General features: G+C 40.0%; 1 protein-coding gene across 1 annotated transcript; it reads right to left on the bottom strand.

Moving 5' to 3' along the window:
* Window positions 1-1,616: 1,616 nt before the first annotated feature.
* si:dkey-174m14.3 (uncharacterized protein LOC563117 homolog) lies at window positions 1,617-13,727 on the bottom strand. The gene is made up of 6 exons (XM_053336964.1): window positions 13,630-13,727; window positions 10,379-10,540; window positions 8,201-8,267; window positions 6,195-6,302; window positions 5,369-5,449; window positions 1,617-3,029 (listed from the first exon to the last, which is right to left on the bottom strand). Exons 1-6 carry the CDS (start codon window positions 13,725-13,727, stop codon window positions 1,617-1,619), a joined length of 1,929 nt encoding a protein of 642 aa, XP_053192939.1.
* Window positions 13,728-14,902: the final 1,175 nt, after the last annotated feature.

Raw genomic sequence — 14,902 nt, 5'->3', positions numbered from 1 at the left:
TATGCAATTACTTGATGGGCAGTGATCTACATGTGTTACATCCTCTTTTTAATAAAGAGGATGTAACACATTACATCATTATAAAAACTTCACTAACAGGGGAGTCAAAATACTTGAATCAGCAGGTCTTTGACAGACAACATTTAACCGCATAACTACAAAAGCAGTATTCATTGCAGTGATATTTTGAACCCTTTAGATTGTAAAGGGTTCCTGTTATTTTGCCCACCCTGTATATACTGTGTATGATACCAGCATGACACATGACTACATGCTAATGGGTATTGAATAGCAAGTGTTAATTTATATATCACAAACACTCACAGAATAGCATACATAACCTTACAGTATTTGCTTGTCTTATTTTCTTCAAACACAAACTTCTTTCTGTTTTGAGTTTGCTGATCTTGGCAAAAATCCTTCTCTACTAACCTATTTTTAAATCCACAACAGTCATAAAGCGAGGCTTTGCAGTGACTCAGCAGGCACACACCACATGGCTGCAGCCATGCAAGTTTGAATAATGAAAGGTCCCCCTTTACTTCAATAAATTCTTACTCACTAAGCTTTATGTGGAACAGCAGACATGTAATTATCTTAAAAACAACAGCTGAGCATACACTACATTTCAAAATTTCTACACAGCTACATTTGAATATTAAAAGAAGCTAGGAGCTTATATGTATAACTTGTGCTTTATTAGGCGAACAAAACAACCGAAATATAGAAACATGCATCGTTGTCAAAGAAACAGGGTTACAGTGGCTTTAATGGGGTGTGGGCATCCAAATCTGAGGTAGAATGGGGGCAGGAAAACCTCTCTGCAGGATACAGAGGAGCAAAAAAAATGAAATAATACTGACTGCTAAGACAGATGTTTACATCTCAAAACGGTCCATCAATAACAATATAACACACCCATCGATACTGTTAAGTTCAATCAACGGAAGAAAATCAAAATGTATGTCATTGTTCATATGTAAGTGATTGTTTAGCTTTTTTATCATCCCTCTATGTCCAACATTCATTTTTTAACCTTCACAAGGCTAACGCTGTTTCAGCCAATTAAAAATAGTGACTGAAACATATCTATGTGCACTTTATACGGCCGTCAAGTCTCAATCAAAATACAGTACCTCTTAGAGTTTCTGAATATAGGATTGGCAGTTCTTTTAAATTTATGTACAAGTTCCAGGTTCATCAAGGAGATTTGCATTTGTGTGATTGTTTTAGATGTATTTCCCATTAACAGCTACATACAAAATATATCACTCCATTTTCAGTTATAAGTATATATTTATACATTTGTCATTTAAATACATACACATTCTTACAAATTTTAGGAGCCCCTTGATCTCCTCTCCCCCTTTTGCCCCCCATTACTCTTTTACATGACTTACTTGCTCCAGACTTATCTGCAGCCACCCACTGCCATACAATCAAAGCTTCTGAATGCAATACAGTTACATGTCTGTGATACTTTGAATTCTGTGGGTCCTGGCTTCTATTCAAACCATTTTCTATCAAAATGATTGTGTTGTAAGAAGGTGTAGCTGGACATACCAGGGCCTTGCCTCTAGCATCCTATCAAAGAATATACCTGATTGGAAAGTCATTCAGTTCAGAAGTGTTCCATATAGTTGTGCCTTGGTCAGACTGTCCTTCCTGGAAAGTCCCAGGGAGCCAAATTTTTGGTTGTACGGAGGAGGAGGGGGTGGGGCTGGAGGTGGTGACTGGCTCACCTGTGCAGGCAAGCTGTGCATCTCCACTTGATAGTGCTGCATCTCTGCGGCCATCTCCAGGGACCTCTGATTGAGAGACTCGGTGGAGCTGTTGGGGCTAGGATCTACATAATCCGTGCTTTGGCCACCAGCTGCCACATTGCCCTCCCTGTCTTTGGAGCTCCCTGAGTGGTAGAGGCTGTGCTCCGAACCCTGGCTGTCCTCAGCTCGGTACAGGTGGGCTTGGCTGTGGGCCTGCCGCAGCCCTGGGCTGCATTCAGGGCTGGGGCTGGCATCGACCCACACTGGGTCCATGACACCCACTCCGTGATGGTAATAGTCAGCCCCTTCTTGGAAACTGCTGTAGAGAGGCCCGAGTCGGATCTTTGCTGGCCGGACAGAGAAGTGCTGCTCTGAGAAGCTGTAGGGCGAGGCCCGGCCTGGACTGCGGTAAGTGTGGGCACTTAAGTCCTCCACGCTTAGTTGTCTCCATCGGCCAATCAGCTCCTCCTCTTCTGGGGCTAATGTGCTGCCTCGACGACTGTCCCCATAGGCAACGCTTGGGGAGGAGGATGGAGGCAGTGGCTCATAGGGCTCACTGAAACAGGAGGACATGGTGCGACTGTAGACAGGAGAGCTGCCGTTCTGGTGGTGGCTCAGCTCCGTCTGCTGGAAAGGATGAGCGTTGGCAAAGCCTCTTGGACTGTCCCTCTCCCAGGATGAGTCACTCTTTCTCTCATAGTCCCCTGCATCTCTCCAGTCCATGTAGAGGGAGTGATGGCGCGGGGAGGAAGCTGCACTGCTGGGAGGGCCATTGCCTTTGTCTTCAGATCCCCCTCCACTGAAGCTGGAGTAGGAGCTGGAGCCTGCACCCAGTGTGGCAGGGAACTTAGCAAAGTGCTCCTGGGAGAAGCCAGGCCTTAACCCCACCGAGCCCTCTTCTGGATTGCTGTCAGTGGAGTTCTGGGGTCCATACAGCAGCTTCCTCTGGCCATGGAGGTCCATGCTGGGCCTCCTCTCACGATGCCTATCATCAGGGCAGTACAGGGCTGTGTCACTGCTGTACAGGTCAGATTTGTAGGCTGCTCGAAGCCCCAGGCGCCCTCCTGGGCCTAAGCTCTCCAAGATGAACGCCTGCTCCTGGGCTTGGGGGCTGGGTGAGCGGGATGCCTGGCTGCTGCTGCAAGCGTCATCGGGCTTCTCGAGCACTTTGGCAATTAGAGAGCCTGGGACAGTGTCAGAGTAGGTGTGACAGAGAGGTGACTCTTCCATGTGCATGGTCAGTCGCTCCTGAAAATCAGCAGGCAGCTAGAGATGTGAGAGAAAAGATACAATATGATGAAAGTCACACCATGTGCTATTTCTCAAGAGGTTTTTGCTCTTACAGAATATTCAAAACACTTCAGTCTATTCAGTGTAAATAGTTTCTTGAACACTATAAACTTCATTGCACTACATGACTCCCCTGACTGTCTTTGTCTCAACCTCTATACCTAGGAAGTCTACATTAACATGGAAACTCAATTGAATGCCTAGAGAGCTCATAATACATTATACTCTCTTAAATGAGTGAAATTATGTGTGTCCTTTTATCATTTGTTTTGCACTGCAGTATGTGACTTCTTAAGCGGTTGACTTCTCAGTATGACACCGCAACACACACCTGTTTATTTACCTTATGTGACTGCAATAATTGTGTCCCTGACTATGGTTTTTAAAAAGAAATCATTTTCAGTGTCATTTTCAGTGACAAGAGCTTTAACAAAAGAGAAAAAAAGATTTGTGAAAATGAAGGCGCCTTTCTTGGAAAAGAAAGACATTGTTCTATTTCGAGCATTTCTCAATAAAAAAAAACTCCATCCACTATCTCTGCCTCTCCATAGCAACAAGCATTAGGCAACTGCAGCACATCATCAACAGGAATCTAGTCAGTTGTTCCTAATTGGCAATGAGAGGCAAGCTAATTATAACTTTGTAGACAGAGAAAAGGCAAACACCACAGAGAACATGAAAAGAAATTTTATCATGACAGTTTTATTACAACTTGGACCAAACTAAACGCCACTTAATCACTGTCCACACATGTTTCATTCGACCTCCTTTTGAATAAGATCACAATTGGCTTTTGCGTGGCGTTCAGAAATTTGAGCCTGTCATTTCATACCCTCTCTGTACTTGTTTTGCAGCAAACAAATGACACAAACACTTCAGTAGGCGATGAAGAGCCACTGCACTTCTCAAACGGCTGCCGCATCATTCATCAATAAGCTTTCGATTAGCTCCCACCCACAGGACAGTGCAAGCGTACTGGTGGACATACAGTGAGTGCATGTATAGCCTTTGACCCCCATTATGTTTGGCACTGAGCCTGCAGAACAGTTTTTCACTTCATAGCAGATCCTATACTTTGTACAGTGTGTGTATGTTTATGAGTACACTATATATGAAGGGGAGGTATTTTATGAGTCTTACGCAACCAAATGCAGCTTGAATTGATATTTCCATTCAGTCATATGGGCAAAAACGTGTAGAGGCGTATTTTAACCTCTTGGACACTTGCCAGCTTTAAATCGGCTCTTGTCACATGGCCAAGCACAAGGCCTAGGGCTGATGCAGCGGAAAGTGGCGCCAAGCTGCCTGAGTGTTAAAACACTCATCAATACCCACATGCATCTCTTTTCACGAGCAGCAGGACAGTGCCATCAGGCTGCGGTGTGCTCTCCATTTACGTCGTTCCACATTCTGTAGTTTTCCTCATGTCTTTCCACAGATGTCATGAAGCAGTCTCTGTGCTGCTTTGTTTTTCACTCGTTGTCAGACTCTTACATGATTACCAAACCTGCCGCAGTGCATAATTACACTCTGATTTAGCTGCTGCATGTTGAGTGACAGGAGGAGAAAGATTTCAGAGGCCTGGTTTATTTTGGTCATGTTTCATTGATCAGGTCTGTGCTATCATTAAGGCAGTTTAGATCAGAAAAATATCAATTCTGTATATTTTTTCTCATTCATACAGAATACCTGGACATATATATAACACAGCAACTTAGTTCTAGTTAAGATCCATTTTTTTTTTTTTTTTTAAAGTTGCTGTTTTCAGCTGGTGGTTTCTATGTGTATATTTCATTTTTTTCTTGTTTAAGTATAATTTAAATTTTATTTAACCTTTAATCTTAAAAATTAAAAGTGGCTGAGTTTTGTGACAGTACTATTTTTTTGTATAAAATACACTTTAACACTAACTTTATAATTATTGTTATATAACATAATGTATGAATGTAATAATGTGATGAAGCAGCTCAGGTAAATAATAATGAGCAAGACTTATTCAACAATGAATGAATAAAATATGAAATGTCACAATGTTTTTCATTCATCAATGACTATAGCAGGTTTATAATGTAAATTGTTTAATATGCCATAGTGTGTTAAGCTTCAACTTCAGCCTCTGTCAGTTGCTGTCAGGTTAAATATTTAGCTCCAAAAAGAAGACAACAATTAATTTGATGATTTCCTTTGTCTTCTCTCTGTGCCTGCGGTGAGTGGTCATCCCTCCACTAAGGTTTGTCTCTTATCTCTTCTGCCAAAAGGCAAGAGGATGTTCCCGTCCCAAAAAAACAATACAACATATACAATTTATAGCTCACCTCAGAGAGCTGCGCCCTGTAAAGAGACTTGTTGCACTGGAGAAGCTGAGCAGCCAGGTTACAGTCCTTCCTGTACAGATCCTGTGGAGCATTACATGACAACAAGAGATATCAGCTAGAGATAAATATTGAATACTTGCGTTGGTGAGTGTTTTTCTCGTCTCCACTGACTCAGTCTCACTGTATTTCTATACTTGCTTCGCTTAGAAACAGAAAATCTCACTGTTTACAGCTTCAAACATCACCTTTTTTTGTGGCTTTTGTGCAGCATTATGAAAAGGAATAAGAGCAAACGTGTCTCTAAATGCTCGTGTTAGATCTGTTTTGCTATGAACACCAAGCATGACAAAAAAGTTCCTAAAGTCACTCAAGGACTCAATTTCCTATTTTTCTTTTTACAATCTAGTGAGATAAGTCTTCCATTTTTTTCTGTGTTCAGGGTTTTTTTGTTGTTTGAATTGATAGTCAGAGGATTGAGGGTATCATCTGCTGTATAGACTGTAAAACCCCTTGAAGCATACTTTTGATTTGTGATATTAGGCTATATAAATAAAGCTTGACTTGACAGGTGTGGCAACATATTGCAGCCATCGCAATAAAACAAAGGCTTGTTCACTGTCTTATTATCAAGATGAATGACTTGTTTTGACAAGTAATTTGACATTATAAGAAAAAAATGTTGAATTATTGAGAAATCAAGAATTCACTGCCACAGACAGGAAAACAAGGAGCAGCTATTAATCATTGTTTGGTATTCTGGAGATTAAATCATAAAGGTCGAGAGGAAACATCGGTCTGAGCAGTCTGATGCTCATTGGGCTCTTACGTTGTCCTCTTGTAGCTTCTCGATGGTGAGCTTGGCCTCCATCAGGTGGTTGTTGAGGACGATGATCTCTCTGCTCAGAGCTCGCTTCTCGTCATCATGGTGCTGGGTCTGATGACAGCAAGAGAGGAGTTCTAATACTCAGAATGGTGACAGTCATCAAAGCATGCATCACAGTTTTCACAGTCTTTTTGAAATTGCCATTAACTTTAATGCTTTTGTTACAGGAGGTAGTTCTTTCTCCAAGTGAAACAGGAAGACATTAAAAGTAATAATAAATTGAGATTGTGACTCCAATGGATAGGAAGGTTTTCACATATACAAATAATTCATGTTTTCTGTAATATAAACAGGATCTACTCTCTGGGTGGATGAAACCCTGGTTCTAAATATAAACACCGGAAGGATTTAAAGATACATTATATGAGTTCACACACTGAACTGCCACTGTGTTCACCTGGCAGCAAGAGCTATTGTAACTTAGTGTTTTGGTTACTATAGGTTAGGGCTGGGCAATGAATCGAAAAAGAATCGAAACCGACATTTAGAAACTCTAATCACTCATGTCAATGAATCATGGTGTTCACTGTTGCCATGACAGTAAAGTTTGCATATCTTTAACCCAAACCATGATCTTTTCATAGTTCTAATCAAGTGGTGTTGTGTCTAAACTAGATATTAAACACAGCATCACACCTTAAAACATCATTATTTTCACTCCCTAAAGATACTCATGTGTGAGGGCAGCAGTGTAAAATATAAAACAAAAGAAACTGTGAAAATACATAATTGTCCATCAAGGGTGGAGATAATCGTTCATTAATCGTAATCGAGGTTAGAAGTGATTTTGATTTTTGCCATAATCTCCCAGCCCTACTATGGGTAACTGAGAAACCGTGACGTGAGTGAACTGAGCCTTCCACAGGAGTAAATCTTTTTCTTTTTTGTTGGTTAATGAAAGCAGAGGTTACTGGTGAGCTCAGGATCGTCTTCTGTTGCTGCTGATTAAAAGACACAGACGTTTCACTTCACCGCTTCTAGTTTCAAGCATATTTCCCACATGTGGCACCAAAAATGTAGTCTGATTAAGCTTTTATGAATATAATGGCAGCAGCAATACATATATTAACACATGTAGGTTTAAGTGAATAAAAAAATGTTCTCTTCAGACTTGGAATAGTGTGTCTGGGAGAGTAGGAGCACAGACACTCCAAGTGTATCACTGTGTTTACCTGTCTTGTAATTACATTCTCTATAGTTGTGAGGGGCCAAGGGGTCAGATGGGTTTGTGGCACCTCTGGAGTAAACAAGCTTCACGATTATAGAGAGACTTACTCAGCACCTCTCTCACCCTTGAGGAAGGAATACGTGAGATGAATCAATAACAGCTGATGAGGATGCTTCACAAGAAAAAAAGGAAAAAGCTGCATATTGGCCTTTTTTTTTTAAATAAGAATTTTTCATTTCATAAAAAGCCTGATGACCTTAAGCTCCTTACCTGTTATCTCACTGCTGTTGCATTGTAATCACCATGATGATTATTATCTTGCACTGTAACGAACCCATTTGGTGAACATTTTCAGCTGTCTATTCAACAGCAACAACACCTGATGGTCATAGAGTGTTCTCGGGCGCGCTAGTTAATTGTATCTTTCCACCGGCAAAAGCAATGTCTGACAAATAAGTGAGGTGCGGTGCACTGAGGAACAATGGGTTTGCTATCAGTCTGCCATTGGAAGGAGGACAGCCAATTGTAATAAGCCATAATTAACGTCAGTGGTACCAACAGCAGGGCATTCATATTCAAATTGTCTCTCAATGAGTTCTGTGCAATCTCTAAACCCCATGACTTGCTTATGTGCTTCTCTTTCTTCTGTTTCTACAGGTACTTAACCGCAAGCATGGCAATTCATGTGACTAGGTGTACACACACACACACACACACACACACACACACACACACACACACACACACACACACACAAAGCCTTACTCAACCTAATACTTACATTTCTGTGAATCTTTTCCTCCAGATCTTGGTTGATCCTCTGCAGTGCTGAGTAGCTGCTTTGTATTCTAAACGACACAATAAAACGACATTGCTCACTTGCAGATAATAGTTTTTTGTACATATACATACACAGCAGCAGTAGAGACCTCTCCACACTGATAATATGCATATTGGCACGCTCAGCAGTATAGTCGGAGCGGAATCGCATTCCACGGTTTCAGTTTATGGCACTCATGAGAGTTGTTCTCACATCTCACTGACCCCACTCTACTGATATGGTGATTAAGTGAATGTTTGATTCTAGTACTTGTAGTCGAGCAAAGTGACACACTGTACAGGGCAACATTTTGGGCAGCAGTTCCAGATAATGTGAGTCACTCGCTCCCTGTGCAGAGAGAGATTCAGTGTTAGGTTAGGGTAGGAAGTCCATTCCCAGTATCAGCAATCCCAGTCCAGTGATCAAAATGATAATTTCTTACATAGGAAACTGCTCTGCACTATTATATTACTTGAGAATAAAAAAGTTATTTGCTGAGCATGAAAAATAAGCCACATTTATCAAGCAACTCAAATACATTTTAGAGCAACTCTCAGGTGATCACATAATTAATGCTTAGAGCAGGAAGAGCTGATCAAAGACAAAGGTTAGGCAATATTGTATTTTTCAAAAAGATATGAAATATTAGGAAACTGGCTGAAATGGAAACAAAAAAAACCTAAACTGCAGCATGGAGAGTTCAGGGAGAAATCAGATTATGAGGAGAATTAAGTACATCAGTGTCAAGGGCAGACAATGAAGATGGGATGGAAGAAGGGTGAAAAAAAGAAAACGCAAATAGTGAGTTAACTACTGTGTTCTAAATTGTACAGATTACATATTATTTACCACAACCATTAATACTTTGTACAATACCTCACATGTCAAATAAGGTTCTACCTGTAACCCTAACCCTTAAGAAAGCATTTTAATGTCAAAAGATCAATCAAAATGTAATAAATACCAATAACTTTTTAAAAAAGTGAAGGACATCCAAAATTGTAGTTTTAGCAATTTGATAAATATGGGCCCAGATATATTAAAGGCTAACTACATTAAAGGTCTTCAGGAATCCCCCCTTGTAATTACTAAAGGTGTTTCACAAAGCTCCATTTTTGGTCCATAATAATTTAGAATCTGAAATGAAGATAACATGGTTTTAAATGCCTTGTTGCAACACCAGCCGTGTCAAGATCTGCTTTGAACTTTTGAGCTTTTAGGAAATGCTGATGAGACAAAATGTGTTTCACACAAATGTGTTTCACAAGAACCTATAATTCTACGAACCAGTAGTTCCTCTTCTTGCTGTTTATACACTTACAGTAAAGGTACTGCAACTGAGGACATTTGGCTAGGTTGGACTTTATTTCCTAATAACATGTTTCCTTTAAAGATCTCCATCATAAATAGATGGAAAAACAGAGGGTTTTAAAACTTGAACATCTCATCCTACTGGGTGATATTAAACGTATTCCTTTTTTTAAACATGTTTATGATTTAGGCATGGGAGTTTTTTGTAAACCCTGGAAATAGTGAATTAGACAAGATTGTTCTCAACCCCAAGGTCCACTTACTAGGATTTTCTAAGCTTTTGACTGCATTCATGATGATCCATGTGCTGATGAAGACCAGGCAATGAGAAGCAGTTGAAAGTCAAAAACTAGTAGTAAGATTATTTAGCCAAACATGTTGATGATGTTTTTTGTGTGTATTTCTGTCATATGTGTGTTTGAACAATGTTTTTTTTCAAGCTGCAATGATAAATCGATTAATTCAACAGAAAATGTTTAAAGCAAAAATACCAAACATCTTCAAATGTGATGAATTGAATGTTTTTCTTTGTCATTCATGATAGTTAACTGAATAACTTTGGGTTTTGGACCATTGTCAGACAAAATATATCTGAAAACATTACCTTTGATGCTGAGAAAGTCATTTTCACGATATTTTGTCAATTTATAGACCAAATAATTAATTGTTGAATCAAGAGAATAATCAGTAGATTAATCGATGATGAAAATCAGACCAAAATCTACATGAATCTAATCAAAATTAGATTTCTTGATTAAATAAAAAAGAAGTTTGGGGTAAATGTATCAATAGCACACCATATAAGTGTTTTCCAGTATGTAGGCCTACCTGCGCAGTTTATCAGTGAACTTGTCCAGTTCTTCCTGTGCACGACGCAGCTCTGTCTCCAGGTACTGCCGTGTGGAGTCAAACTCGCTCTGCAGAAGCTCCAGCTTGTGTGTTGTGTAGGAAAGCCGCTTCCGCAAGTCCTCCTTCTGCTCCAGCAATGAGCTGCACACACATAAACACACAGCAAATGATTGTGTACAGGACATATGGTGGAGGGAGCTTGTAACTTGGGTGTATGCTCATCTAAATGGACTTGTAAGGGTTCACACATCTTTTGAATGTACCCCTGAACGACCATGCAGTGGTAATGAGAACATCATGAGAGGGTGATAAAAGCAGAAAAGTTGTGTGCAAAAGTGCTTTGTATGAAGAAAACATGGGACCAAAACACATATCCCAAATCAAGAATCCAGGCAGGAAGGAGCTTGGAGTTTTTATGAAGCTTTTTAAGTCATTAGATCTTTTTTTCAGTGTTAAAGCTCTGCAGCACATCGCAGAAACCTAATCATCAGCGAGATTGTTCCCACTGAAAAAAAAGGGGGAGGGTTTAATCTGTGATGAAATATGAGCCAATGAACTCTAATACATCACATGAATGGACTCTGAAGGCTCAGATTTACGGAACAGCGATACTCCACACATGTAATTCAGCGAGACAGCACAATGATGACTATTTTTAGAGTATGTGCATTACCTGGGCCTCAATCTAATAAAAGGGCAAGTGTGAGTGGGAAAAGAGGAAATGTCTGTTGCTGTGATGGATCTGAGTGTGCACGGCTGGGCTTAATGGACCCTGTATTGACGGACAGATGGAGGAAGGAGGGTAATGACTCTATCTGCAGCCGGATAACAGATAGCAGAGAGTGGATGGAGATGTGGTCACGTCGCTATTTTCGCTTCCTCTTTGTCTATTTTTCTCTCTTTTAACAAGATCATAGATGCAGACGGTGAGGGCTGAGAGAGACAAATAAATCAGGGGCAGGTTCCCTTTCAATGCTTTCAGGTCACTAAGCTGAGGTATCATTCAGTTTGCCCTCATGAATATGCATGATAATATTAATGCAATCAGTGGGTGGAAAAGTAGCCATCTATGTAATTTATCTAAATTTTCCATCTAAATTTTAGTCTAATAAAGCACTCTGGATTAATTAATCATTTTGGACAGTCGCACAAATAAGGCATACTGGAATTGATTCACAGGAAAGTCATACAATATCTGATGGAGACAAATACTGCAAATATGTGCTGCAGATAGACACATCTCACTAGTTTATTTAAACATCAGTAACTGGGGTCAATAAGTCCACCTGCTGAAAATCCAAATACCACTCTCTTTTTGTTGTTTGCGCTTTAAAAAAATATGTAAAACTTTTGGGAATTCCATCCCTGTGTTTGTGGACATCTACTAACAGGAGTGTTTTTGTGCTCTGCCAGGAAATTGACAGTTGTTTGACCAAACCCCACAAAACCACATTTGTTAAGGTTCAAGTGACAAAGGCCTCTAGTGACCATAGCAATCATGACTCTTGTCTATCAGTAGGAATCATGACGTTGTTCTACAGCCACAAAATCCGCAGAAGCAGAAGGTTGGGATAGATGGATGAGTCAACAGTAAACATTGGTTTCTTTAAATCATGACCGCTGTCATTCACTGACCTCAGCCAAGTGGTTATTGTTGTAACCATGATGACGAGCAGAAGTTATTTTAATTCAAACCACATTATGATTAGTGTTGTTATGTCATATAACACATTTAAAATAATATGGTGATAGGGGCATTAGAGCACAAACATGCTTGTGCTGTATGTGTTTTTCTGGAGCTGGACTAACTTATTTTGTCAGGCACTTGAAGACTTGACAGGTCTGCCACATCTGTGATTAAGGTGTGGTTAAGTGAAAGTTGGCCTTCAGGGTTAAATAAACTGAAGTCAACTGCTGGTTGGAGACAGGATGAAAACTTCAATTTTGAGGTTTTGTGACAGTATGACATCAAATCTACCATTGCTAGTGAAAGTGGACAGTCATTTCTTGCATGTATAAGCCTACTTTTGTATGGAACTGGATGTAACATTTTGAACCAGCAGACTGTATGTACTACTGAAATGAAGATGTTTATAGGCAGCTCACAATGCAGCTTCATTATGAACAATATCATTATTATTATTAGTAGTAATATTAATGTGCTTACTGAAATGCAACTGAATGTTGACATGATTGTTTGGCTTAGAAAAACAGTGACAATAGGTTCCTTTGATAAGGAATTTTTGACACAAAGTCAACCAAACTATTTAAATAAGTCATTAGCGGTTTTCATCTGTAGCACCTAGTTAACGTTACTCACGTTACCTCTAAGCTAACGTTAGAGGTAAAGTAATTTTGCTAACGTGACTTTTGTTTGCGACCTAACCCTTTATATTTAAAACTGTATGGTACAACACTTAGCTTAGTCAGATATGGAAAACTTATTCACTATTTTGGTCACACCTTTTCTCAGCATTGTCAGAAATTGTGCCTCTTTAAAAACTGGTATCCAAAGTGGTAGCTTGGAACTCTAAATGAAGTTCACTCTTACTGTATTGTATATAAATATATAAATATTTCTGCCTCGAGCACAGCTTTGCACTAAACTATGTTTGAACAAATATAAGTTAAGTTTCCACTAAACATTGACTACTTAAATAAGCTACATGCTGAATTACAATATGCTTTTCCTGGTACAAATTTAAACTCGGAAGGGTTTGTTTTTCTGAAATATCTTTTTCAAGCAGTTGCCACAATTTAAGTGGAAAGTTGCTGCATCTACAACCAAATTAGTGTGTAAGGAATACCTGCCAACAAGCGTGATTCAATGAATGTCTCCCGACTAGATGGCATTTCGGTGCTGCATTACCCACCATCCGCCACCTCCTCACCTCCTGCTTCTCTTTGATTGGCAGGCATTAGCAAGGGAATGCAGGTGTTTGTTGTTTGATAGAGGATGAGTTTACATGAAGTAGCTCCAGGGATGAAAAAATCCCCCATTAGTGACCTTTGCTGTGAACAGGAGCTGAGTCAGACGTAATGAGTGCTTTCATTCCGGTGAGATGAGATGACGAGGCAGCATGACTCCTGGGCTTTGGAGAGGCAGGATGAGGTTGCTTTAGCACCACTGGACGACGAGAGGAGACACCTCGTGGGCGGATGAGCGGACAAACAGATAAAAAAAACGAGTACGTAATGGAAAAGATGGCGTCTGAGAGATTCACTCTTACCTCTTTTTCGGATGTTTACCGCCATTTCGGGGGACTTTTAAGGCGGTTTTGCCAATGTATATCTTTTTCATGGTTTGTCTGTGTTCCTTCCCTCTCATGTGTTTATAGGGGTTGACCACAGGGATCCGGCATGTGTGTTAGTTTCCCAAAGGAGACCAGCTAAGTGTGGCCTGCAGAGTTAATAAGTGCTCTACCTGTCTTGACCCTGCCAAACAAAGCAAACAGACAGGTTGGCAACTATTAGTATGGTTCAGCCAGGGATCATATTTGAAGGACAAGGTCAGTATTAAAAATGCTGGACTGATGCCTCCAGTATTTCCTGCTGATGATCATTTTAATGGCAAAATTCCCAGTTTTGTCCTTGGCAGGCAAAGAAAAGTGAGAACAACATTAAACTCTGCACTAAATTCACAGTAACAGTTTATTTTTAACTTTAGCATCTATTCTAATCCACTCTTTAAGACTTCTCAAACAATTGTTTATGCAGCTTTTGCAGCATAATGTGTCCTTCCATGATGTCACGCTGTGTTGTTTCCTTCAAAGATCCAGTCTCAGTCTTTCAAACTTAAAGAGCAAAGGCCTCCCTCTCATCTGACAGATCACATATTTTGTTACATATTTTGTATCGTCCTTGGAAACTGATCGGAAAGGGATAGACACTTTCAAAAAACACTTGGCAGATGAGTGGATGAACAATCTGTCTATCACCGTCATACATTGAAGCAGCATTGAGGCAGCTGGATTCATGACGCCGATTCGTCCAAACCATTGGGGATTCAGACACAAGTGCATAACTTGAAGCCTGGTGAAATGTATTCTCATGTGATGTTGCGATGTTGTTATCTCACAGATCCAGCTGCCTTGCAAGATAAGCCTCATTCTGTTTTGCAGCGAAGTTCAATGATCATATGAGTGGGAATCCATTGACAGAGAAGCAGTCTCTATTCCACAGCTTTAAACTTTATGGAATTTATGTTAGTTATATTAAAATTATCCTTACACATATTTGTATTGTTTACTTAAAAGCAGGGTTTTCTCTCCACGTATTTGTCCTTATGGTAGATCATTTTAAAAGTAAAGTGTGTTTGTTGGCTTTATTTCATAGGTGGTGGACGAAAGACCTTCGTGACAGGCATATACCAGACTTATCAGTATCCCTCTATCCCTTCTTACTGACCCAATGTCTTCATCTCCTATATGTCCAAACACAGAAGACATGAACGAAGTTTGACATGGCCAACAGGCTGAAGCTACTTTTCTAAACATTTCTTCC

This window comes from Scomber japonicus, chromosome 17 (assembly GCF_027409825.1).
Source record: "Scomber japonicus isolate fScoJap1 chromosome 17, fScoJap1.pri, whole genome shotgun sequence".
Classification (NCBI taxonomy): Eukaryota; Metazoa; Chordata; class Actinopteri; order Scombriformes; family Scombridae; genus Scomber; species Scomber japonicus.
Note: the sequence above shows the minus strand (reverse complement) of the source record. Positions and strands in the feature narration are given on the sequence as shown.

Bases quoted from the DNA above. Each gene is read 5' to 3' on its own strand.
- si:dkey-174m14.3 (XM_053336964.1), bottom strand. From the start codon at position 13,727: ATGAGAGGGAAGGAACACAGACAAACCATGAAAAAGATATACATTGGC. The intron at 8,268-10,378 runs GTAGGCCTACAT...TGTGTCGTTTAG, and splicing joins TTCACTGATAAACTGCGCAG to AATACAAAGCAGCTACTCAG. The intron at 3,030-5,368 runs GTGAGCTATAAA...TCACATCTCTAG, and splicing joins ACAGGGCGCAGCTCTCTGAG to CTGCCTGCTGATTTTCAGGA.